This window comes from Asterias amurensis, chromosome 17, assembly GCF_032118995.1.
Source record: "Asterias amurensis chromosome 17, ASM3211899v1".
NCBI lineage: Eukaryota > Metazoa > Echinodermata > Asteroidea > Forcipulatida > Asteriidae > Asterias > Asterias amurensis.
Window position 1 is genome coordinate 7,433,465 of NC_092664.1, and position 27,742 is coordinate 7,461,206.

At 37.8% G+C, this 27,742-nt stretch overlaps 2 protein-coding genes across 3 annotated transcripts in view; one reads left to right on the forward strand and one right to left on the reverse strand.

Moving 5' to 3' along the window:
- Nucleotides 1–27,742, reverse strand: part of LOC139949472 (transmembrane and coiled-coil domains protein 2-like) — an 80,650-nt gene that overhangs the window by 16,673 nt on the left and 36,235 nt on the right. For both annotated transcript variants that reach the window (XM_071947824.1, XM_071947823.1), the window contains exons 3-4: nucleotides 16,906–17,089; nucleotides 5,136–5,343 (exon numbers count right to left, since the gene is read on the reverse strand). In XM_071947824.1, coding sequence (XP_071803925.1) covers nucleotides 5,136–5,343; nucleotides 16,906–17,089 — 392 coding nt within the window. The remainder of the gene's footprint in view (nucleotides 1–5,135; nucleotides 5,344–16,905; nucleotides 17,090–27,742) is intronic.
- The window catches only part of LOC139949473 (ras-related GTP-binding protein C-like), a 53,964-nt gene continuing 44,391 nt past the window's right edge, over nucleotides 18,170–27,742 (forward strand). Inside the window, exon 1 of the mRNA XM_071947826.1 lies at nucleotides 18,170–18,188. Coding sequence (XP_071803927.1) covers nucleotides 18,186–18,188 — 3 coding nt within the window. The 5' untranslated portion in view covers nucleotides 18,170–18,185. The remainder of the gene's footprint in view (nucleotides 18,189–27,742) is intronic.

A 27,742-nucleotide genomic window follows, 5' to 3' on the forward strand; every position in this document is an offset into this window, starting at 1 on the left:
GTCATGGACATTACATTTTGGGTTATTTTTAGCGTCATGGACATTACGTCAAACTTGTAAAATGATGCATCATGCTTTTACCCTGAATTTGTAAACCCATGTGCTGCCTTGCTCTTAATATGGGTTTTAAACTATAATGAATGTCCCTATCTTAATGTTTAACCTCTTCCAAACATTTTTAAGAACCAAACCTCCCCCAGAATCTCACTTAAACCCCGCCCCTCGGTAAGTCCCCTTTTTGCACTTTCCGTCCACATCCAACCAGGCTGGCTTCTGCCTTGGAGTAATTATGATAGACCAGAGATGTAGGTATACATGAAGTAACCTTTTTTTTTTAATTATCTTTAACATAATTCCCTTTTATGTGTTTCTCACAAGGTGATTGTTCATCTTGAGTAATATACTGAACATCTTGCGTCAACATTTTGTGACGACAGTAAATGGAAATTAAACATCAAAGGTTTCTGTAATTTTCAAAGTTGATCTGGATACTGCTATGTTCAAGACTGGGTGAACAATTCCCAGAAGATCAGTTAAAATGAGTTGGGAGGACTTCTTGGGAGGAACAGGTCAAACCTAGATGCTTCCTTAGTTTTCCAAATACGAGACAGTCATTGAGGTCATCCTCTACACGTTCCACCTAGATTGACATGCAAATCAAGAACAGAGAACAACAAATAAGGGAAAGATTGGCTGCATGGGGCTTTGTTTATCACAATCATGTTTCCACGTTTTGTCTTGTTTTCTCTCTATACTTTTTCTGCCTCTCTACTCAAGTCTTAGCCATTCTGAAATTATGTAAAAATAAAAAATTACTTTATGTATGACCTCTTTGTATCCAAGCTATCCGTACATGTAGATGTGTACAAATCTGCATTACGCCTAGGCCTTGAGAAGTCTTCTTTGATGATAAAGTGTGTTTATAATGTCCTACATTCATTTAAACATGTCTCACCAACAGTTCACATACATTTCAGTATGAAAATGTCACTTGAATGTTTTTAGGAAAGATCAGTTCCATGAAAAAACTCACCTGAAAATCTCGGATTTGGGCTGTCAGTTTGTAGAATCTGTGCACGATGTTGCCACTAAACGCGCTGCTAAAAAAGGGCTTGAAACAAATTTCTGATGAGGTCTATGACAAATGTTCTCTTTGACTAGTCCAGGTTTACCTACAATAGGTCCAATTGATAAATTGTAGCATTTACCTTCAAAAAGGTAAGTTTCATGTGACATGTAATGTCCATGACGTAATGTCCATGACGCTAAATGTAATGTCCATGACGCTCGTTAGCACAGTTGTAATTAATTTTTTATTAATTTTCTTGCATTATAGGATTAGCCCCTAAAAACTAGCTTTGCGTATGAAGTCTCATGAAAATATCTCTTACTGGCTTTAGAATATAAAACTAAACACCATATAATGTCATGGACATTACATTTCATAATTGGTAATTAAGGGCTAATTAAAACGAGTGGCAGCACCCTGTGAATAAATTGACAATGAAGTTTCTTTAAAATTGTGAATACTTACCACCAGTTATATGTTTTAAGCCAAGAATAATTGAAATATCATCTAAAATGTAACCAGGAGGGCATTTTAGACAATTGTGCCAAACATTTCCCAAAAATCATGAATTTGGCACAAAAAAAACTTTTTTAATAAACGATGAAAAACATGGAAAACCAAGGAAAAAAAATGAAACAAACATAGATTTGAAATCACTAGGTATCACTCTTTCTTGCTACTTTAAATTTAAATCCACAAATTTGACTTCAATTTTTTGGGCCGAGGACACTTTTTGGTGGAATTGCCCAAATGCAAGACTTGGGAAAAACCATCATGTTGAAATGCAATGTCGGCTGTTCCATCTGCACTTTACTTTGCGCAAATCGTTTCTCTCTCTTTCCTCCTAATGATTTGATCATGAGATATGCGTTTGTAGGCCAGGGATAAACCACATCCTGCAAAAATATTTATCTGTGGCGGCAACAATGAAATACATGTACTTGAAATTCTCTTGCTAAGAAATACAACAAAGGTAAATGCATATATCCAATACACACAGATCTGAGTAACTATTTCTCAACCAGGAATCTGGAAATGCTCTTTGAATATCTAGAAGACATCAATTGTAGCTAAGTTTGAGGGTGCTATGAAGTTCACCAGAAAAAAAACCTCTTACAGGACACTCAATTGGAACTGTTTCCTGATCCACCAAAACTCCTTCAAATTCCTCCCAACAACAATAACAAGAAACTGAGATCAGACCAACACTTTCTTCAAATCATGTACATATTTTCCTTTTTGTGTCCATCGTGATCCTTCCAATATTCCACTAAACATCCTGAGCAGAGCCCACAATTCTCCTGAAGACGATCAGAGCATACCGATCAAAATGTTGAGTCGTCAACCACCGGTTTCATTTCAGAACCGGCACTACTACACATGTTGCTACCGCGAACTTCACCCGATTATCTTGTGCAATTGTAATCACACCATGAAACAAACTTTTACCATGTAATGAAATCACGGATATTCAACTCCACTTCCATGAAGTGGTATCGTCTAGTTGTTTGGCAGGAAGCTTCGAGCCTGCCCTGGTGTTTGTCTGACAGTTTACACAGGAAGGTTTCTGGTCCCGGATATTACATTTTAAAAGGGAAGTTTTCAGGTCCAGACCCTCTCTGTACTTTCTGCCATTCTCATAAAAAATTACATCATGGTGAAAGGTGTTTTTGGAAGTTTGATTGTCCGAATTTGCCCTGGTGTTTGTCTGACAGTTTACACAGGAAGGTTTCTGGTCCCGGATATTACATTTTAAAAGGGAAATTTCAGGTCCAGACCCTCTCTGTACTTTCTGCCTTTCTCATAAAAACTGACATCATGGTGAAAGGTGTTTTTGGAAGTTTGATTGTCTGAATTTGCGTCACATCCTCAGTGAAAACAACCTGGAGTGGAGTTCACTTTGAATGAAAAAAACATCTGAAATCCCATGAGATGTCAGTCTGTTTACTGTAGCAATTTGAAAGAACGATGCACTAAAAAAACAATAATGACAACACAATAGACTGATGTGTAGATTATCGAAAATGGAGTGTCTATGGAAGCAGCCATCTTTTTTTTCTCCCTTGTCTTGCAATGACACCAAATCGAAGGGCAAAATAGTCTGGTATCTTTTGGTATTCTTTAGAGTCGGTATTTATTATTGCTTTTGTAGGCAGGTAGCATCAGACCAAACTGAGCTCAATTTCATTAAACCTGAATGCAGACATTGTTGCTTACAGATATATATGACAGATAAATTTCATTTGAAAAATTGTTATGAGTACTAATATTTTCTTCAGCAACATTAACAAACACCTGATGAACCATATTTTTCTAGAAGCATACCCAAGTCACAATCTAAAACAGCGTCATGACAAAACCAGAGATGCCAAGTCTCCAAGATTCTGCAGAAAGTTCTCTGAAAATAAACCAATCAGACACTGCTCTAGAATTGCAAGGGTCATGGGTTCGAATCCCACCCGAGTAACATGCCTGTGATATTTTTTCACAGGACTCGGGGAAAGTACTGAGTATACAGCGCTAGCACACATCGGTGTATGGGTAAAAACCAAAATTAACAATCAGTCCATGATGTGATGATTTTATTTTTTAAATCTCCCTGATTGTGGACACCTTTTTCCTGTTAGGTATATTATTCTAATATCTTCCTGATTGTTGTACAACATCTCTCCGATAGCAAAATACAAAACTTAGCAGCTCTGCTTAAACAAATGTACACTATGAGGGAAATACTGCAATCTTAGTGTAGTGTGTGTATACAAATCAGCACCCTTCAGAAAAATTAATCTTGAGGAAATAAGAAGTAAAATAACACTTGTATTATGAAGAAATTCTCTTCATCAGGATACAACCTCACTTGCTCTGCCGTAAATTCCAAAACTCATACATAGCCAACTTGAGTTAAACCAAAGAAAAAAGATAACAAACCGGTTACATGTTGTAGTCTGCTGAAATCACCCTCCAACCTCCAGGAGAAAAAAAAAGTCCCTCATTTCAAGCACATTGAGTGATTAGTAACGGGAAACAGGAAGTTATTTTGTAATGGCCTTGGATGAGTGCATTAAATACAATGAGCATGGTGGTATCTCCATGCTATAAGGAAATAACACCAGGACGGTTGGTGTGGGGTTTATGAGCTCAATCTTAAAAACCTAGCAAGAGATGAAAAACAGCGCCCTCTTGTGGAGATATAAGGCCATGAAATTTGATTTGGTATTTATCAATACCCTTGATATTTTACGCAATTCCTGTTAGAGTAGTTGAATAGATTTTCCCTCTTGATTCTAACAGCAAATATTATTTGCTTTAAACCAATTGTATCAGAATGCCTCACACTATTTCTATCCATGTTCATCAGGCTTTGAGCACTCCAGAAAGCATCTCAACTCTTTAGGAGTATGCAGTACTGCAGCCAAACGGGCGCATAGGTTGCTAATCATTCACACCAACAATCTCAACCTTTGGATCTACAACAGCGGGTTCCTAAAGAACAAAACCCCAAGGGAAGACCTGGGATTTTTACACCATGTCATTATCAAATTTTCTAAGAAAATTGAAGAGCGTATTTAATTGCCAGGGCTTAAAACTTAAAGACAGTGGTAATTGTCAAAGACCAGTCTCCACATATGCATAAAATAACAAACCTGTAAAAATTTGAGAACAACTGGTCGTCGAAGTTGTGAAATAAAAATGAAAGAAGAAACACCCTTCTCACACAAAGTTGTGCGTTTTTAGATGCTTGATTCTCCGCCTTGAACACCCAGCGGGGTGGATACGTGCGCATTACAAGTCTTATTATTATTTTTATTATATTATTCTGAATCTGAGGTCTCGAATACAAATTCGTGGAAAATTACTTCTTTCTCGAAAACTTTGTCACTTTAGAGGGAGCCGTTTCTCACAATGATTTATGCAATCAACCTCTCTCCATTACTCGTTACCAAGTAAGGTTTTATGCCAATAATTATTTTGAGTAATAACCAATAGTGTCCACTGCCTTTAAGTGTAAACAGGTCAGGCAAATCTTCCCCGGTATTTCCCAGTGTGGAAGGGGTTTAAGACTTACGAATTCCACCTGGTCATCTCGATTGGAGGGTCTAGCCGACTCTGCCCTTAGTCTTAGTTCAGCATCTCTCGGGAGACTGGAACCTTTCTTGGTTCCCGAGATCTTCCCTGTCTCATCTTTGGTGATGTCGTTGTCGCTGCCATCGGATCTTGTCCTCATGGTCGTTAGTTTAGTAATGGAGGGAACTTTGGTCTCTGATGCACGCCTCCTAAGAAGAGAAAAAAAGAAGGAAAACAAAAGGAAAGAAATTTAATCCACTGTGGTTTTGAACAAAGCCAACCTGTAATTTGCAATTCCATGCTGTACACAGTCAACCCTCCTACTATCGGACCATATTATTCATTTGAGTGAAAAACTATGCCAGCCTGCTGTATGTTATCATGTGGTGAGTGCATAAACACAACCCTCCTACTGTCTGACCAGTCAATGTTATTCACTGTGGTTTTGAATGATAACCTGAGCCAGCTTGCAATGATCTTGTGACTGAATTCATCTACACAGTAAACATTCAACCCTCCTCTTGTCTGACCAGTCAATATCATTATAGAGGTCTTTTCTCTATGATATCATCCACTGTGGTTTTGGATGACAAATGCATTTTTATGCCAATCAACAATATAATATCATTTGATGATAGATGCATTATACACTCAAATACATGTATGCTCCACCATACACATCTCTGTGCAATTAAATATTTTTCAAATAGCTGGTCAACTCTTTGGAAAATGTAACAAGCGTAGGAGGGTTAAACAGAAATCAAATTTAATGTAAGAAATGTCGAGTATGTACATCAACATTTTATGCAAGTCCACTGTAAGGCCACTCCTTGTTCTCATTGGTTGGAATGCAAACTACAGCTTTCTCATTGGTTAATCTGATATTAAATTACCCTTTTCACAGTCTTCTAATATTCTTTGTTCAATGCTGACATAGAGGGTGCTCATCAATCAAACTTAACATTCACCTTGGTCTATAAAATTAGTCATTACCAAACCTGTCCCCCCATATCTTCAATAAAATTAATAAGTAATGCTGAGGTTGCCTGCGTACATGTACATGTCTGTAATATTTACACTGTCAAACGCTCTCGCTACACAGACATCTACCCTTGATTTTAATCAAGACACATGGGCCATGGAGACTAATTCTGTCATACAGTTTCCATGGCGACAAAACAAAGTGTGTAATGGTGCATTAAAGGATAAATAGTGCGTAAATAATAGAGTACTTATGATGAGGTAAAACATGTTTTGAAAGCGTAGCTTGAAAGCTAGCATCTGGCTTCCATCAGAGTGTTCAATTGTTTAAGATGAGATGATGCTTTTGCGACTCAAAGCGACTTACAGAAAATCCCTTTCTTTCCAAGTATCTGGTTTCTAATTTTGCACTGGAATTTGCAATGTGTTCTTGGTGGCTTAAAGGCAGTGGACACTATTGGTAATTACCCAATATAAATATTGGCATAAAACCTTACTTGGTAGTTGATAGTATAAAACAATGTGAGAAACGTCTAGTTCTGAAGTGATGTAGTTTTCGAGAAAGAAGTAATTTTCCATGAATTTGATTTTGAGACCTCAGATTTAGAATTTGAGGTCTCAAAATCAAGCATCTGAAAGCACACAACTTTGTGTGACAAGTTTGTTTTTTCTTTCATTAATATCTCGCAACTTCGACGACCAATTGAGCTCAGACTTTCACAGGTTTGTTATTTTATGCATATGCTGAGATACACCAGGTGAGAAGACTGATCTTTGACAACTACTAATAGTGTCCAGTGTCTTTGAATAAAGTATATTTTCAGTTTGATTTTATCAGCACTAAGGTATCAATCAGCCTGGGTTTGGTCATAGTGTATACCAGAGGGGTGTCTGGGTGTCGTTCGGACACCCGTTTAAAAATGTGGACACCCTGTTTTATTTATTATTTACATGTAATGTATTGTAACTGCACACTTTGAACACCAGTTTTTAAACTTCCAGCATATTTGTACGCCCTTTTATCAAATTCTGGCTTAAACATTAGGTCTGGTAACCTGACTGGATGTCTGACACTAAATGACAGTGCCTTTAAATTGTTCATGCAATATATAATCATGTAAATGAATGATCTGCTTTTGATTCAAGTTCAGAACAGTTCCATAGAGTTAGACTCAAGAGGTCCCTGAAGCTAGCACATGACAATTAAAACAGAGTAACTTGACTACCAAACTAATCCGATTAATTTCCAAATAGACGATGCAAGTCTCGTGCGTATTTGAACTTCAGGAAGAACCAAGTTGGTCCCAACCATATTGCGATTCATTTTCCAAAAGATTGTGCAAGTTTCACGTACATTTCAACTTCGGGGACCAAGTTGGTCCTGACAATATTTTTAGTTTTACAGGCCCAATTCCGTTTCTTCAAGTAGTCAATCTTTATGGCTATAAAAATTGTATTAAAAATTGTATCATTTTACTAAGAAAGTAAAACTTGGGCATGAAATATATGTTAACACATGACAACAAGAACATGACCATTGAAACATTGTAACTTGAATAACAAACTTATTGGATTCATATCCCATTAGACAATGCATGTCTTGGGTGTATTGGAACTTTAGGGACCCATTTGCTGTCCCAACCATATTGAGTTTTCTGGCGCAACCCTGTTTCTTCAAATAGTCAATCTTTATGGCTATAAAAATTGTATCATTTTGGAAAGTAAAACTTGGCCATTAAAAATGTATGCTAACACATGACAACTAGAACATGACAAATGAAACATGGTAACTTGACTACCAAACTAATTGGATTTATTTCCCAATACTGCAAGTCTCGCGCGTATTTGAACTTTAGGGACTTATTTGGTCGAAACCATATTGAGTTTTATGTGTGCAATTCTGCTTCTTCAGACAAATTGCATCAAATTGGAATTTAGCCAAGGAATATATGCTAGCACATGACAAGCAAGCTACAAGCAAGCTACATGTAGCATAATTTCCCAAGAGAAGCAAATGAGTTTCACATGTAGTCAAACTTCGGAGACCAATTTGGTCCCAATCATTTTAAGTTTTATGTATGCCCAATTCTGTTTCTTCAATTACTTAAGTTAGGTAGTTATTAAGGTTACAAAAATTTTATCATAATGTTGGGAAAATAAAATTTTGTCATGAAATATGAAAGTAAAATACATAAAAAAAAATCAACAAAGAAAACCTGAGAAAAAGACTTAATCTTCATTTCCGGCTACTTGTAAACAAATAAAAAATACAGAGTAATAATGATGTCATCCTAAACGCGCGCTCTAATTCTATAAATTATTCAAGACATCCCTGTACTACTTCCTGAAGGAGAATCTTATCTTTAATCTCCATCTAGGGATCCTGAGCCTCAATAGGGATGCAGTGGTAACTTGATACTGTTTGTCAGCTGTTTGTTGACAGTACTGCAGGGGCTGTGTCATCTTTATTCAAGCTGTACTCACATAAGACATGTCTGACAGCCACGGCATCCCTAGACTCACTATATTAAAGATGAAGAAGTAGCTACAAGACGAAAAAAAAAATCCATCTTCCCTAATCCAGACCCCCCCCCCCCCCCAAAAAAAGAAGAATTTTTGAAGGGGCGATGAGGAAGATGGGCATTGTCTTTCATTCATTTGTCAAAAGGTGTCAATATACAAAACTTTTGTTACAAACAAATTTGCTCAACACCAAATTAGTGAGTTTTCAGATGGAAAGAATTTTCTGGAGGATTGCCACTGGTATGAACTTTATGATCAATGAGCTTTCAGATAGAACTAGTTCTAGTGGTACTGGAATGAACTAGACTCAGTGAGCTTTCAGCTGTTGGTAATAACACATTCTGTACATTGTCTAGATGTTATATTTTTTTCTTTTTTTCTTCGTCACATTCTTACACATTCAAAAATAACTTTTTGATGATGACAGAAGTAAATACGTAGGATAGTATTACAGATGCGTTTTTACAATAAGTAAACATTATTTTTTCCTCGCTCTATATTTTGATGATCCTGTATACACCCTGTTAAAGTTGTATCTTCTGACCCCCATCAAATTTATGACATGACACATGTGCATTTGTTAACATTGGCCACCCGTGGCGTGCCAGTCACAATAAAGCATACAACTGTTCAAAGATGCTATGTGCAGTTACATTCATCAGCAACAACATAGCCTTCGAGCGACTTGCTCCCCAATACATGTATATCACTGATCATATACAACATCAGGCATCTTATTTTCACTGTGTTCCCAAATGGACTTAAAAGGCAAAGTAAACTTTTTATTTTTGGACCATTTGGTTGTTTTAATCCCATATAAATGAAGAAAACTTTTAAAACATGAACGTTTCATAAGGTGGCAGAAAATCCAGAATAATTATGTCCACACAGGAAGATAGTCCCTTAAAGGAATACACAATCTTAGAAGCGTTACTAACGCTTTTTAAATAACCAAATTACTTTGAAGTGAAATGTTTCACAAAAACTATATTATCAACAAAAAAAACACTGTAAGTTTCTAACCAAGCGTTTTATTGCAATTAATTTAACGACTTCAACTTCCAAATGTATACCTTCCCTTAAAGTCATTTGGTCGCAGGGTATCCTGACGTTTTCAGTGACCAGTCAGTAGGACCAGTTAGCATGTACTTTCAGTGGTCTCCAAGCTTTTTTTTCAACAGATTTTCAAGCATGCCGTGCAAATTTGTAAGGCTGGTTCAAAATACATTTGAAGTTAAAAATTACACATGAAGATTTTTTTCAATAACATGTTTTTGTTTTAACAGATGTTCCGCCTTTAAATAAATACACATCGATTAGTTAGCTTCCATTCACGCAAGGACTATGTCAACTCCCTCAGCGATCCATTATTGGTCTTGTCAAATAGAAGACGTCAACGCAAAAATACAACTTGACAAAAAGACGTCAAACTCTGACGAAAACAAACGTGCACTCTACCGTGTCAATACTGCTTCTACACAAATCATTACTGAGAACAGACTTTGTAATGTGTCAAACGGTTCCATTTCTGGAGGGGGGGGGGATAGATTTTGCAGTAGTGCATCAGTTTACACTAGAGCAGCGACACATGGTGTGTCATGGCCGAGTGGTCAAGCATCTGACCATCAAAGTGTGAGTTTGAGTCCGGTGTGGCGGTTTCAGTCTTCCGCGCCGTGTTCAGTTTTCCGGGACTCAGTACGGCACTAACAATTGACTACTTTCGCTTGCTGTTCACAGGCGTCGCATGACGTAATGTTACCGTATTTAGTAATTCGGAAAACTGAACACGGTGGAAAGTTGAAACCCCCACACTGGTCTTGACACTTGTGTCCTTAAAGTAAGACACTTGACCAATATTGCATTGTCCTTTTGATGGGACATCACCTCCGACGTCCAATGTATTGTCATGTTTTGTTTAAACCAAGTTAAACATAATAACTAAATTTAAAAGGGGGTTTGCCCCAGTGTATATGTCAGTGACTGCTAAATGCATTGCAGCACCTTATACAGTGCTACATAAATCTGTCTCATATTTCAAAAAATGTCAACGACAAAACTAAAGCTGTTTCTCTTAGTTCAAGTGCCTTTGGTACAACACTCCTGCATACCAAAGTGTTCCAAAAGCCCTTCAAATGTATTTTCCTTAAATCCCAACCCTAACCCTAACCCTTGTGTGTACAGTACCTCGTAAGAGAGTATCAAAGTCTAGTGTTTTCAGTACATCACCATAACAGAGCTTTAATACAAAGTGTTTTTCTTTCTAGGTAAATGTCCAGAATTGTGGATGGCAGCTTAGTGCGTTAGTTCTGCAAAGCTTGAGGTTGGGAATCTCAAATACAAACACTTAGATGATGCATAATGCTGGAAGCTACTTGGGATCCAGCATACACACAGAACAATAACTAGGTATGTAATGACATTTTAGTCCTACAAAGACCTTGGAATTACAGAGTGTTTTTGAAATAACAGACTAAAGTCATGCATGATTAATAGAATAACCTTTGCATTTGTGACGATGGAATGGATATCAATGGTAAACCACCCCTTACATATTGATATCAAAAATTATTGGAATTGAGGTACACCTGTCAAAAAACAATGATATAGCAGCCCTTAATGATATGCTTCTTGAAAACTGGAATGAATTTATTCTTCCAAAAAACCACTGATGAGCCATTTCTTTATGATGTTTCAAGAAAACGAGAAGATTGGATCTGAGCTATTCTTCCATAACCAACTATCTACATGTAACATCTTTTTTGTGGTATGTTTCTTGAAAAACAAAACAATGTTGTGAAATCCCTTTATAATATGTTTCTTTTAAACAAAAGGTAGAGTGTCATGGCCGAGTGGTTAAGAGCATCGAATTCAAGTTCTGGTGCGTTTTCACCGGAGTGTGGGTTCGAATCCCGGTCTTGACACTTGTGTCCTTGAGCAAGATACTTTACTATAATTGCTTCTCTTCACCCAGGGGAATAAATGGGCACCTGCGAGGGTAGAGGTTGATATTGTGAATGAAAAAGTCTTTGGAGCGATATAAACTGTTGCCCAGGTTGTATACTCCCAAGGGAGCTGAGAAACATTAAAAAGGGATGTTATTGGCCCTATGACCAGGGCACTAATGTAAAGCGCTTAGAGAATTAAGTGTTAGTTATTAGGCACTATATAAATCGAAAGTTATTAAGTTAATATAATGTACGTACTCTTATCTTCCAAAACAATGATGATGTAGCATCCCTTTATGATGGTTCTTAATAACAAAAGGATTGTATGAACAGATGAATGTACTCTTCCAAAAACCTATGATGTACATGTGCACCATCACTTGGTGATACGTTTCTTGAAAACTAGATGATTGGAATAAATTTACTCTTCCAAATAGCAATGTTCAGTGCGCTAACGTTATCCAGTTTGAAAGAGAAAACAACATCAATTGCAGCTTTAAAAATCCATGAAATCTACCCAGTCACTTCAGTAGACCTGTTCCATTTTAGACCCCATTATAAAATGATGCCATCTCCTAATGACACACCATTTCAAGATCGAATTACAATGGTGCGCATCAAACGTGAACATTTAAATCAACACACGCATGGTTGCAACTACTTAAGTGCGCCATATATTGTGTAATTTGAACCCCCTACAACGTCAAAACATACAAGCAATAGCTTTGTAATGCTGCTTTCTGCTTTCTCCTTCAGGGAGCGATTTCCACATTGCTATTTACCCATCAAAGTTCAATCTGCCTAAAATAAAACCATCGCTGAACTCATCCGCAACAGAATTACAGTGAAATTCCTGGTTTTGAATTTGACCCCCATGTGTAATTTGACCCCCAAAAAACTTCAAAACATACAAGCAATAGCTTTGTAATGCCACGTTCCACAAACTAAATAAATCCTTACCATACCTTTATTAAGCGAATTCCACATTTCTATTTAACCATCCAAGTTAAAAGTTCAGCCGTAAGATAAAACCATCGGCGAAACTCATCCGCAATACAATTACAGTGAAATTCCAGCCATTGAATTCGATATAAAAACGGCGTCGATGAGAAAATTGCTTTTGCAGCCTCCGATTTAACAGCGTGTGAGTTTGTGAAGTCTTGAGCGTGTAGCGTTACCAAGACGTGTTGGTGTGTGATAGGCAGATAGATGACAGTTGACTGTAGCCTTGGTAATGACTATGTGTAATATTATACAAGGGTGTACGTGTACTCCATCAGTAGAGTGACTTAAGCAAGTCTAGGGATTGGTATTTTGGTAGCGACGATATATTGATGGTGGTTAACAGGCATAAAGCAAAGACAACACGCCGTGATTATATTATTATTATGGGCACAATTTCATAGAGCTCCTCCTTATTACAGAAATGAAACTTTGTAATTGCAAACAGTGTTTTTCGGTTTTCTATGGCACTGTTTTGAAATGAGAAAGAAAAAAATTCAGCTGATCAGCTAAAAAAGTTGCATGTCTGTTATTAGCACAATGAGAAGCTGAGAGCAACTAAAGTATGCTCACCAGAATACTGTTACCAGCCAAAGAATCTTCTTTGTCTTCATTTTTATCCTGCTCATTTTTGCTCAGCAGAAAGTTGTTAAGCAATATTTGCTGCTTCGGCAACTCCATATAATTGGGCCCTGGTGTTTTACAATCTGCTGTGAAATTAAATAGCGCTGGGTTCTCGGTGTAATTTTCACAGATGTTCTGCCAACTTTCTGAATATTTTTACTCAATAAATTATGCTACTGTCTGGCACACTTGCTATTTCTGGAGTCAAATTGCACTAAAATGAATAGGAAGTGTGTAAACGCCACATCACAACAAATTTCAAAAACACATCATGCCCATATGGCACAAACAAGATTATTGTGATGATAAAATCAGATGAATTGTGTCAAATTTATACCAACCCCAGGATACAACTCAAAACCCACAAACAAAGGGTAAACTTTGTTAAACCTTCTTAATTCACCCATTACTTTTGCTCAAGGATGATCGTGGATGGGAACTAATTACCAGAGTCTATGCCAGACTGCATCCTCACTAATAAACCCCATCAATCACATCCACTACAGAACCCTACCTAGATTAATATGATTGATTGTGACATTTAAGGTATCGTAACATCTCCGTCGGTCGAGTAGTTTAGTTTATCAGAGCATAAATTTCCGCCAATTAGTTGCATGACTGTAAAACCTGTAACTCTAGTGGAAAAAAACAGATAAGCGAACAACTTAATTGAATGGAACACTTGAGAATGATTTCAAAATTGACAATTATCTCAGGATTATTCATCCGCGATCATGAAATTTCAACAGACACTATAACATTCTTCAAATCCCTACATATTCAGTAACATGGCTATTTTGCACCAAAGCTTCAACTTTTTGGGGATGTAACTGTTGTCATTTTACTTTGCTCCTTGCAAAGCACTTGTGTGAGAGCACTATATAAATGCCTACAGATTTTGAGGCATTGCATGATATCAATATTCATCTTGTAATCTACTTTACTTTGTAGCCTCCCTAATTCTGAAATGCACCCCACAGCAGTAGAATATGGCAGTAGAATATGTTATACATGTACACATGTACACATGTTTGTACAAGAACCAGCATGACCAAACTTATCATACTCATAAATAGTGAAGATTAAAATGAGAAAATAAGGTCTACGAGAACTTACTTAGCAAAGCGAAGATACAGTGTAGATGTGTTATCATGATGTTATCATGTGGTGTCCCCCCTGCCCCCCCCCTCCCCCATCTAATCTGCAGCAATAATAGGGGTAAGTTGGCAGGACAAGTTCTTATCACAACTACATGTATGTTCTACGTTCTATGTTCTCTATGGTTCTACTCATGGTGCTGAAACTCATGTCCCTATAAATGTAGTATTAATTGAATTCAAATTAAAATGAATCCAATTGGTTGAAAGAGTACGTTTGTAGCACAGTGTAGGCCTACAGAATGAACTCTTTAACTTGGCATGTTGAAATGTTTCACTTATTATGAATAATAAATTTCAATATACCATCACTAATGAAATGACCGCCAATCCATAGTCAAAGAATGCAAGCAACGAGCAATAGTGGAATGTGCCCACAGGGGCTGTGATTGACAAAACACTAAAATGTGGGACACTATCCCTAGCCCCGCGTCGTAATGGAGGTTTTCAAAGTTCAAAGACTCTCTCGAACCACACGGAGAAATGTAGAGGTTCGGTCATAACAAGGGCAGTGTCTCTCTTTCATATTGTGCGGCAACTTCACCTCAATCATGTAAATCTGACAGCAAAGATGTAAGAAATCCTGCCATCTACTCGCACGATTCTGACCTACATTTGTTTGAACCGGTGTCCCATCCATGAGACTAAACACCCCTTGTCTGTGTGAAACATTAAGGAATTTGCAGCTTAGACTACTCTTCCTCACCATGACCTGTCACCAGTTAAAGTCACCTGGAAGTTGTATTTTTTCAAAATAAAGCTTTTGTCACTAATATATGTGTTTTGATGAGTGGAATGTGAATAAACAGTTAACTAAGGTTTTAAAAAATCAGTTCTTATGTTATTTACAAATTTAAGAGTAGACCCCGACCCGAGAGGGCGCTGTTCGTGACGGCAGTCGAGGCAGACTTTGCCTGTAATGTGTAGAGTAAACACAATTGCAAAGTACATGTTGCAGGGCTGTATGCTTCGTTTTTGAAAGGGCAAGGGCACCAAGGCATTTTTTCCTTGGTAAAGGGCACCCTATGATGAAATTGTAAATTTGTACTGGAGCATTTCAAGGGCACCAAGGCAATGACCAGGGGACACGGAGGCAATCGCCTTCATTGCCTCCATGAAGTATCAGGCCTGATGTCGGCAATGCCGACCAGGTGTATTGCTGCTGAATGCAGAAAAACACTTATTGAAGTGTACCAACTCACGACTTGGACGTACATGTACTTTGCATGTGTGTTTACTATACGCATTGCAGGCAAAGTCTGCCTCGATTGACGTCACAAAAGGGGTAGGCGGAGTCAGCCCCCCAAACAACTTTATATATTTTTTAAACATATAAATCGTGACAAACAATTACTAAAAAAATTGTTTTATTGTTCGCAAGCATATACTCTTATGTTTGAAAGAAAAAAAATTCTATTTCCAGGTGACTTTAAAGAGACACAGCCCCTGGCCCAATCTCATATCATAGAACTGCTAAGGCACAAACAATTACTCACAAAATTTCAGCTCAACAAAATAGGGCTACCTCCAAAACAAAGGCTAGATAGATAAATAGCTCAGTTGGTAGAGCTTTGACAAGTTAATCCAGAGGTCACAGGGTCAAATTCTGTGCTAATAAATTCAGTTTTACTTCTTTCACCCCTCCCCCCCCCTTCCTCCCCCCCAAAAAAAAAAAATATATATATATATATATATAAATATACAAATAAATGGGTCGGTGTTTCAGATTTCCTAGAGGGCTGGCAATTGGGACTGGCTGTGGCATAAAGTTTTAATCAGCGAGCTTCCAGATTCAATTGAAACTATTTAATTACTTCTGTAGACCACCAATCCGTCCGATATTTTACCTTTAAATGATGTAATATCTCAGTATGATCAGATTGTCGCTGGTGACATTTACCCAAAGTTCATCCCCGTCCTTCCAAGAAATTGGATTAGTTCCTCTCAGCTTCTTGCGATATCAATTTTATTTAAGCGCAAATTAATAATGTTGCCAGTGGATACACATCTGCCGCTCTGCGTTCCAAATAGAATTTCTAGTCTAACCAGGGTTGGATACATACGTTATTTCATTAGTGTGTGTTTGATATGCAGACCTGATACCGAGGGCACTTGCCTCCATGCCCCTGGTCATTGCCTTGGTGCCCTTTGAAATGGTCAAAAAGACAGTACCCTCAAAAAGGTGCCCTTATGCAGGTGCCGGTACTTGAGTAAAATCTCCCCTGCCCTGAAGATCAGGAATGTGCACATACAAGCTATGCCACCTACATGTATACACTGTACTTAATTCATAGCCGCGCCGTCTAGAGTGCTGAAACACTCACAGTGCTAGGCTTTGATTCCCCTGTACATAATGGGTCAAAGGTACTGGAGTTCATGCTCAAAATCTCTTGTCGGCCAATACAAAATAAATTTGAAAAATTTGAAAACGAATCCTGTAGATGAGCCTGAAAAATATTTGGAAATCACTGGGCTACATGTTTAAGTAATCTGTAACTTGAATAACAACACCTTTATACAAACCCATTTTGATTCTTACATTGTGTCTGGGTGTGATCTTATCTGTTGCAAGACGCGGTTGAAAGCGTTTGGTCGTTCTGGTGGACTGTGAATGTTCTGCGCATAGGAGACCGGATGCGCATTGCGCTCAGAGATGTCCGATATTTCTATTGTAGGGGGCGTGGCATCGTTGTCTTTCTTGCGGTGGAACAGTCCCTTTAAACCTGCAGCAAAAGAAAAGAAATATAAAGGCCATTACTAGCTAGAAAGAACAAAGCAGACTCCATCATCAAAATTTTCCAGTGAGTTGACCAACCATTCTACACCATTTAACTGTACCTTTTCTCAAAAATGCATCCTTGTGAAGCATTTTGGTTTCTTCCCTTTGCTCTGCAATTAACAGTTTCTTATAGACTTTGTACACATTTCTTGTGGAGCATCCAGTCTAAAAATTCCCCTATGTACATGTAGACCCTTTGTTTTCCTTTTATTGTTTTGTCCTTGGTCTCCATAAGGTACTGCAAAGGAGCATGTTGTGTACAGAAGCTCAACTTACACAGGACTAACAGTATACAAGTGGGTAGGTATACACATTCAAACGAGGGAGGGACCTATCCAAAAAGGGGACCATAGGGTCCAGGTTGGGTAAAGGGTAAAAAAAGGGAAAAATAGAAGGTCACTCATTGCTGATGTTCAAACACTTGTGTGGGTGTGTACTGTGCTGATGCATTTACCAAATGGTATCATATTGCAGGCTGGCATAGCTGTCTGGTATCTTTCAATACCACAACAGTGGATGATATTGATTGGTAAGACAGTAGGAGGGTTGACTGTGTACTGTGTAAATGCATTCACCACAACAACATGCATTCATGATATTGCATGCTCTGGAAGTGAATAGTTGTATGGCCAAACTGTAGCAGGGTTGCATGAATTGTATGTTTACTCTGCACTACTAAAAATGTAGCCTATATAAGCAGCACATGAACTCGATTCAAATACTCGATCTTTGCCCGATTGTGAAACTACACTCCATGGTCATTTATTTTTGGGGTATTCACCAATCTATGACCCTACATGTACCTTTCTGCTGCGCTATGAAATTGGGACCTGGCTGGGTTTGATATTGATATCTGGAACAATACATTTAACCACTGTTGCTTCTCTTCACCCAGGTGTATAAATGGAGGTCTACGTGTATGTAGGTCTATGAGGAGATCTTTGGTAAACTCCTAAGTGCACATTCACTGCTTGAGGCAGAATTCTCACAGGGAGTTCTAACTTTTCCCAAGAAGGATTTCAAGAACTTGATGACCAGGCATGGTAAGATAAAAACAGAACCTTTGCCTTTAGCATAGAATATTCTATAGAACTCTACACTTCTATACTTGTCGTGTGTACTAAATCCACAGGGAAATATTTCACCATTCAGGAAATATGCACTCAGTCTCCTGCACTCAGTCTCCTATATTTTATAGACACCCTTGAGAAGAATAAGGAAAATTATAATGCTCATATCAGCCATGTTGGATATGGGACACAGACACGCTATATTTCTCTGAAGACAGTATTCTACAAGTGGGTGCATGATATAACGAACTTATCTTCAAGTAAACTTGAAGCGAAGATTGAACAGAGCAATGAGGTGGCTTTCATTGTATCGCTCTTGGAAATGTTGCCTATAAATCAGCATTAAGTTGACAGAAACCAATCTGGTCGGTCAGGTTGACATAATGGTGTCTTGCCTAGCCTTCCACCTCTGGGACCCCAGTTTGAATCCCACTGGAGGCACTATGTGGATTGGGTTTTTCAGTCCCTACTTGGTTGCATGGGTCTTCCCTGGAATAATTCTCTGGGGTTTTCTTCCCACATCTAAAACTTCTTTATTGTCTTCACTCTTCTTTAATAGAAGTGGTGAGAATATAAATTGAAATCTACCTTTAACCTTCCTACAAAAAACCCAAACAATTACATACTCTCTTTAAAAAGACAATCTTACTCAGTGTGAGTCCCTTGATAGTGATCTATCATTGGACTAAAGGGAATGATTCATACAACCCTTCCACACTCTGCAACCAATAATGAAATGACAAATAGGCACTCCAGATTCACTGCACACACATAATGCTCATTTTGAGCAATGTGGCAAGTTATCCCTTTCACTTTGCGGTAAAAATACTAAGATGAAAATGACTGAGTGAGAGAGAGAGAGCCCTCCCCGGAAGTTGAAGGGCAGGAAGCTTGGTGTTTGATTAGGCAGAAGACATGTATAATGTACGTGATGTTAATATATAATAAATATTGAGTAGTACATGTATAACATCCCTTACATGCCTTACAAAGTATTCTGTCTTTGATTGGTTTAGAGTGAGTCACATCATAAATCTTATTTTTACTAGAGACCATGCGAATACCATGTGCTATACAAACAGCTAAAAAGGTAATAAGCCTGTAGTAAACGAAGTACTATCCCAAAGCAACTAATGTACTATCCCATAGCAACAGCAGCTTCTTGGTACCTAGAAGTCTAGGCACAATATATGTATGGGGCGTTGTAAAATGAATATTGACTGCTTTTACTAGTGCTATGGTTAAACTTCAACTCCCTCCGTGACCCTCGGAGCATCATATAATATTTTCTCAAGTTCGCGCTGAGGATTGCCTTGGGCGTTATAGTTTTAACCATACATATAATGCATCCAATATTGGTTCAGCATACAGTCCTACAGACTATTTTTCATACATAAAATAAATAAAAAATAAAAAAAATTGTGCAGAATATCTGGTGAAATCTGGCTTTTCTGTGTGAAAATTTCACCTCACGATCATATTTTGTGACAATTCACTCATATGCATCCAATATCGGTACAGCATACAGTCTGACAGAATCTTTTGCATGGGAAAGTTGACGGCATATAGTTGATGTACACATGTACCATTGAGTATTTGCACAATGCAAGATGCGTCATTGTTCAAACTTAGTGCAAATAATTTCTGAGAAACCACATCTTACGTTGCAATATCTATAAATGGTTTTATTGCAATGGTTCCAGCAGACTCTTCTGTAATTTAAAATTGCTACAAATACTTAACTTGTGGTTTTTAACCTAGACATCATGAAGAATCAATTATTTTTGCATAGCAATAATTGTTGATGTGTACAGTTATGTTTCTTGATTAAGATTGGATGTGGTTCTTACATGTACTGTAGATAGATTTCTTGATTATGGTTCTTTGAAGGTTTTGGATATAATGGGTAAATTACAACTTAGACTCAAAATTCTTTTTGAGGCGAGACTAGTATAGCACAACAAGTAGCTAGGCTTTAAAACAATGCTTTTAAAATATTATTCCACACTAACTGTACCAGAAAATTTGTCAGCAACATTTGCTGATTGTTAATTGCTCTATGATATGAAATTGGGCCCTGGTGGCGCACTATAAAACAGTCCACTATTATTAGTAACTAAAGACGATGTGACCTCTGACGTCACACGAAAACCATAACATGATTCGCGCGCATGCCGCCGGGCAAAACCTTTGTGTTTTGGTAGCCAGCTAGAAAGTGTACGCAATCTTACTGTGACTGCGCAACTCAGGTGCCCGACGAAACATGAGTGTTTTGTCAACAGAGGGTGGTTTGAATTTAAACATAGGTCACATCGTCTATATAAGTTCACATCATGTCAAAAACACACAATTTGTTTAAAATATTGTTACTTTGACACGCCAGACATGTCTAGATCCTCCATGATGTAGCATAACCCTTTAATACAGTGGCTGACTAGTGGCATGCAGGCCGTTGACCGATTAGTTGTGTCTGTCTGTGCATAAAGCTGATTGGATGATGCTGTATGCACAGCCAAGAGCTTATCCTGCTAACTCAACATCTATAAGAGTATTGGATGATGGCTTTGTTTGTTGGTTACTTTTTTTGTCACAAGCAAAGGCTTAATTAAGAGCATTGGTCTCGATGAAATTAAGTTCATATAGACTGGTTTCTTATTCCCCATGTCAGATCTAAAATTAAAGACACTGGACACTATTGGTAATTGACAAAGACCAGTCTTGGTGTATCTCATCATGTGCATAAAAAAACTAACCTGTGAAAATTTGAACTCAATTGGTCGTCAAAGTTGCGAGATAATAATGAAAGAAAAAAACACGCTTGTCACACGAAGTCGTGTGCATTTGGATGGTTGATTTTGAGACCTCGAATTCTAAACTTGAAGTCTCGAAATCAAATTCGTGGAAAATTACTTCTTTCTTGAAAACTACGTCACTTCAGCGGGAGCCGTTTCTCACAATGTTTTATACTATCAACCTCTCCCCATTACTGGTTAACAAGTGAAGTTTTGTGCTAATAATTGTAACAATAGTGTCCACTGCCTTTAATAACACTTTGAAAAAAATCACACAAAGCCTTTGGAACCATAAAAAAAATGATAAAAGTTACCCTCTTTCATTGTCAAACATTTTGAAAAATCCTACAATCTGTAAAACATATATAAGCCCTACCTGTAGATGAAATGTCTACTTGAGGATATTCCACAGAGGCGACAAAGGCAATTGCCTCAGTGCACCCTGGTCATTGCCTTGGTGCCCCTCTAAATGCTTCTTTAGAAATTTCCAATAGGGTGCCCCTGCCCTTCCAAAAACGACGCATACAGGTCTGCTAATTACATGCAATGATTGTTTTCTTACAAAATGTTAACTCTACTAACAAAATTTACATTTTTTCCAGACATGTCAAAACATCTGAGGCTATGTTACCATGGTAATATGGTCTTAATTCCACCGGCTTAAAAACACTGTTACTTGTCCAACCATCCTCAAACCTAACACTACACACTGACAATGCATGTTATTAATGTTTCTATCTTCATATGGATTAAATAAAATCAGCCATCGGAGGGGGAAATGTAATTTTTCTAGACACTGCTAGATCTCAAATTTCCCAGGGGTCCATAAGATAGAGTCTGGTTGCGTACATAATGGGCTTCAGGGAAGCACACTTTAATCAAAACATTATTCCAGACAATCCCGGACGAAAATTAGACATAAAAGAACTGGACATTTGTAACTGTCAAAGACCAGTTTTCTCAATTGGTGTTATTACACATGCTTAAAACAAACCTGTACACATTTTGACTCAATTGGTCGTCAAAATTGCAAGAGAATAATGAAAGTTAAGAAAACACCCTTGTTGCACAACTTTGATGTTTTTCAGATGCATAATAAAAGGCTTCAGCTGAGGTCTTTTATTATTTGAGTGAGAAATACCTCTTTGAGAAAAGAACTGGCTCTCTGTTGGATGAACACCCAATTGTTTTCTTATCCAGTAAAAATGTTGAACTGCAAGACCTGTGTTCTTGTGGAGATTCTCTTGTAATTTAAGCAGTGTTCGTAGAACCAATGTATCACAATTAACAATTAGCTTCTTGTGACTGGGTTTCCTGGTCACTTTTGCCTTACGGGTGAATTTATGTGCAGTAGCTAAGTACCTGGGTTATTTTAGTTAATCAACTCTGACAGTGTTCCCATCCTAAGCACATCCCTGGCGGATTGGTACTCAAGGTACTGGGGTGGATTTCACAAACAGTTAGGACTAGTCTTATCTCGACTTAGGACCAGTTACTCGTCCTAACTTAGGACTATCAATGCAATTTGTACATCTCCTAGGACTAGTCCTAAGTTAGGACTGGTCCTAACTCTTTGTGAAATCGACCCCTGAACAGTTTATTGCAGTGAGCTTTCAGATATAAACTAACACATTTTGTTTTCAAATAATATTATACATTACGCACATGACGTTTCTTGTCACATGCAAATGTCAATCCGCTTTTTCCCAAGCTGAATGATGTTGAACTAGAGAGTCATTAGATTTAGTAAAACAAAGATAACATGTAGGATTACATTAGGTTTGCTCAGTGTTTTCTATCCCTGCCTTTCACCTCTGTGGACCCGATTCGAATCCCACCTTAGACATTATCAGACAGACCTTGCCTTGCATGTTGATTGGGTTGTCAGTCCCTACCTGACTTGCACTGGTTTTTCCCTCAGGTTTTCACCATTGGGGGTTTCCTCTCACATACAACTAAACAATTTGTTTTGGGCAGTTGTGACGCAAGAAAATTTGGATCGCACAAAGTATTCACATGAAGTATGAATCTTGCTTAACATGCAGTATGAAGGGGCCCATTTTATTATTGCCGCTGAATTGCCAATTTTGCAAAATTTTTCGGCTGACCGTTACAAAGGAGAATAAACCCTAATCCACTTCTTTCGTAAGCAACCTTCAGGTAATTACTTCTCGCAAATGAGTGCCATAACAATGCACGTATCCATGGTGATAGCACACACAGTCACAAGCCCTACCTAATTTTCTTGCAAAAGTGTGACTACACTAAATATGCTCAAATGTCTGGGGTTTTTTCTCTTCTACAGAAAGAGTAGATTTTTTCTTGTTGTTAAGGTACAGCAGGGAACATCCAGCAATTTTGTATATCAAAATATTCTGACAAAATATTTTTTTGTGTGAGGACTGAATGTTAATATTGAGTAGCAAATGATACTTTTTGAGTAGCAGCAACCAAGACATTTTGTGAATTGTTTTTGCCCTGCTTTACAAGGGCAGCCCTGTATGCTTAGTTTTTTTAAAGGGCAAGGGCACCAAGGCATTTTCTCCTTGGTAAAGGGACACCCTCTGAGAAAATTGTAAATTTCTACCGAAGCATCTCAAGGGCACAAAGGCAAAGACCAGTGGGCATGGAGGCAAACGCTTTCGTTGCCTCCGTTAAGTATCAGGCCTGCGAGGGAAAATCGATCGCTGTTCACTCAGCAATATGAAGTCGACACTGGGAGGCTAGTGATGTGGTTACTGTGATCTTGTCTTTCCTTCAGCAGTATTCCAATCGACATATAATCTAATTGTCAACGGAAAGTACCCCCCTTCTTATCATAAAAGAATACGAAATCAGGTTCCAGCAGTAAAATTGAAGAATAGAGAAGATGAATTCTTTATCATTAACGGATAGCGACATGAAGGTCAGTATTATCTCTTGAAACCATGGGGCCAAGGTTTTGCGATAGCCAAGGACTTTCGTGTGTAATTACTGTGAATATTTCAGTAGATTGTGAGACTCGTGGATAATTTCAAGGTAGATAAGTGATAACCTTTTAGTCATTGTCCACTTGACTTATGTAGGGAGCTTTTTAATGGCATTAAAATCAAATTTTGTTCCTGGTTGTTTTCTTTTCTGTCCAAAAGTGCTCTCTTTCAAGCCTGTGAATCCTTTAACTTGACTCAAAACAATACTCGCTAGGGTTAGGATGAGAAGACGCTGGACAATATTTTCAAATGACTCAATTATAACAATAGTAATAAAACAGCACTTTCCTGTAATATATTTGAAGGCCCTGGTCTAATAGAAGTTAAATTAATGCATTGTCAAATGGTAGGGAAAGCAGGTATTTGTCTGAGGTCTTCAGGAAGTGAATCTTGGTGCTATGTTTGAAAAGGCCATAAAAGAGATTTATATTGTGTGGTTTTGCCTAAAAATGATTAATCACAGAATGAAACTATAAAATATACGATGCACTAAGATAAAAATCTTGCTTGACAAAAAAGATCAAATAAGTGCATTACATAATCTACGATACTGGAAACTCCTAAAAACTATAAAATAATGTAAGATGCTCAGCACATTTGTAGACAAAATTTCTTTACTTTGAGCTTAAAAATGCTAATGGTCTAAGCTAGCATTTCTTGACAAAATTTTTGCGAGGCCTGAGTCAGAAGTTACATCTTAGTATTACAAAGGAATGAGATATTTCAGACTAATTTGAATTCAGATCGCTTTATGTTCCCCTGGGGAAAACAAACACTGCTATTCTCTTCCAATATAGAGGCCATGCTCGTTGATCTACTTCTCTAAAGCACTTCAACTGTTTCCTGAAGCTCCTTGGAAACTCTAACTCCAGGGGTTACTAAAAGGAAATGACATCATTTCAACATGCCTCCTAAAATTTGGATCCACGTTTCAAACTTTTTTTGTCAGCAATGTCTCTCACCTCTGATAACATGCTCTGGATACTCAGAACATTGTAAAAAGCGGAAAATTACCTGGGCTTGATTTCACAAAGAGCTAAGATTGAGCTGAAATTATGAATCCAGGGTATGTGAATTCCAAAAATCCAGGGAGAAGTTATGTCCATGTAGAAAGAATAATTCATAATTGGAATACACAATCTATCTGAGAAATGTTACTGATTCAAATTGTGTGGCATAAGAAATACGTTTCACAAATTCCTTTGAAACAAAATGTTTCTCAAAATGCTTTATACTATCGAAAGCTGGTGTAGGCTTCTTACTTAAAGTTTTCATTACTATTAATTGTAAGAGTGATTACCAAACAAACAGGCCTCTACCTTCCCTTTATTTGACTGATATCTCATTAGTTTCTAATCATCATAAAAAAAACTCACTCTTCATCATCACCTTCCTCTCACATCCCCTCTCTAACTTCATTCTCCTCTTGAGTGACTTCCTGACTTCATCATCAGCTCCTACCTCCACATCCCATAGACTCGACTCATTCAAATCCCCCCGTCTACCCCACCCTCCTACAAACTTACCCTGTCTGCAGCAACTCATCTCACTCATTGACAGTCACTTCGAACCCCACATGCTTCAGTAACCCCTGTCACCTCTTCAACAATAACAATACTCCAAACTGTAACATCTTCCATTCAAATTTCCACTGCGCATCTCATAGACTCCACTCGTTCAAACCCCCTCCTGTCTAGCCCACCCTCCTACAAACTTACCCTGTCTGCAGCAACTAATCTCACTTATTGACAGGTTCATACGTCCCCATGCTTCAGTAACCCCTGTCACCCCTACCACGGCAGCGCAGTATAACAATACTCAAAACAAATTGTTACATCTTTCTTTCAAATTTTGTCTTGTGGTCTTCACAGCAGGTTCGTCCCGCACAATATGCACATGTGTATCTATTCTCTGCACGCATCATCGCTGCTGCATGCGCACAGTAAATTCAACAGCTGTTAATATGCACCCTATAGGGATGGCCACACTTACCAAATTTCTGTTTCTGCGCTTTCCTAAAAACTAAAACAAATTTTATGCTGTTGCGTTCATTACTCTTGTTCTGTACGTTAACATTTACCTGTTGCCTTCGGCATTTGTTCACAGATGCCTACAATGTACACGAACATGCACAATTAATCAAAATGATTATGTGTTTGCACTTTATAGGGCTATAACATGCGTACCCAAAATTAAAAAAAAATATAGAAAGCACTTTAAGATGCTAGTACACGTGTTTCTGTCACAAACCTTAGAGCAAGGACATTTGCTCTTTGCACAACCTACACAAGCTAACAAAAGTTGTAATTTATATTGTCACAATGGAATGGTTGAAATTTCAAGATCTGGCCATCCAATCAAACTAAATGCATTCACCACCTGCGACAAGTGTTGAACTTATCTACTAAACAAATTTATTTTGCTAATTTATTATGTTGCTCTCTGCGCACGAGAAACAAGTTTTTTTATTATCTTGTGTCCAGGATGAGTCATGCACATTATTACACATGTCATTACACCTGTAGCAGACAGTGCTATACATGCCAATAACAAAAGGCACTGCAGGGGAGATGGCTGGTCAGCTAAGGTCATCCAAGGTCAAACGACATTGGACTAATGGCCAATGGTTATCATGTTCCAAATTATACATGTTACAGTACTGACCAAAATCTGAATCAAAAATGTGATTGGGAACCACACAGAGCATGACACATGATTTAAATTTGGCTAGACACATTTTTCCAGTCAACCAATTTCCATACATTAATTCCCTCTTATCATTAATGTAATCCCATTACTTCGAAGAAAATACTAGAGAATTTTAGTTTTATTAATAAATAGCCATCCTCTAAAATTCCAATTAGAATTAGAGAAGAATAGTCCTTTCTATGGCTTAACTTTAATTACACAAAATTATTCTCCACAAAATTAAGTTCTTCCGACTCTCTTCCGAAGAGAACCAATTTTAAAAACCAATACATTTCCTGAAGATTCATGCTACTTGAAGCAAATTGTCAAGAGAACCAAAATCAATTTATAATCAAGTGCATTAGATCTCCTGAATAATTTAAGAAACAATGAAATTGAAAACTACCAATGCACACAATGGTGGATGAATAGTGCACAAGCAGGTATATTCATGCATACACCTGCTTGATACTTCGTTTATTGAAAGTTAAGACTTGTTTTCTTTGAAAAAGGCATCTCTTTTTCAAGGGGCACATTTCAAGGGGCTCCAATGCACTTTGACCAGGGGCAACATGCCAGATACTTGGTTCTTTACGGGCAAGACAGTATGACAGAAATATAAATTTCTACCGGAACATTTCTATGGGCATCAAGGCAATGGCAAAGGGCATGGAGGCAATTGCCTCTTATGCTTCTGTGAACTATGAGTCTGTATACATGTTGCCTTTCCTTTTAAAAAGCGGAAAAATAATGTGTCTCAATAACATCCCCATTTCACAGTCGACAAGGTTAAAGGTTTGCAGGCACAAAGAGTGCACAGGTAACAGGCAAGTATTTAAAAAGAAACACTTGTTTTCGAGAAGAGCAGGTGGTATAAAGTTAATGCATTAAGTAGGATCACAATTTGTTTTCTTAAGCAAAAAGTTTTTGTATACAGGGGGCCTGAGCATCTACAAATTCCTAAACAATAAGTGATACCCACCAGGGAAAAGCCCTAAAATATCCATGAAGGTCAAAAGGTAATTGTTTTTTTCAATACTGTAAACAAAAAACGATATCTATATGATATAAATTTTAC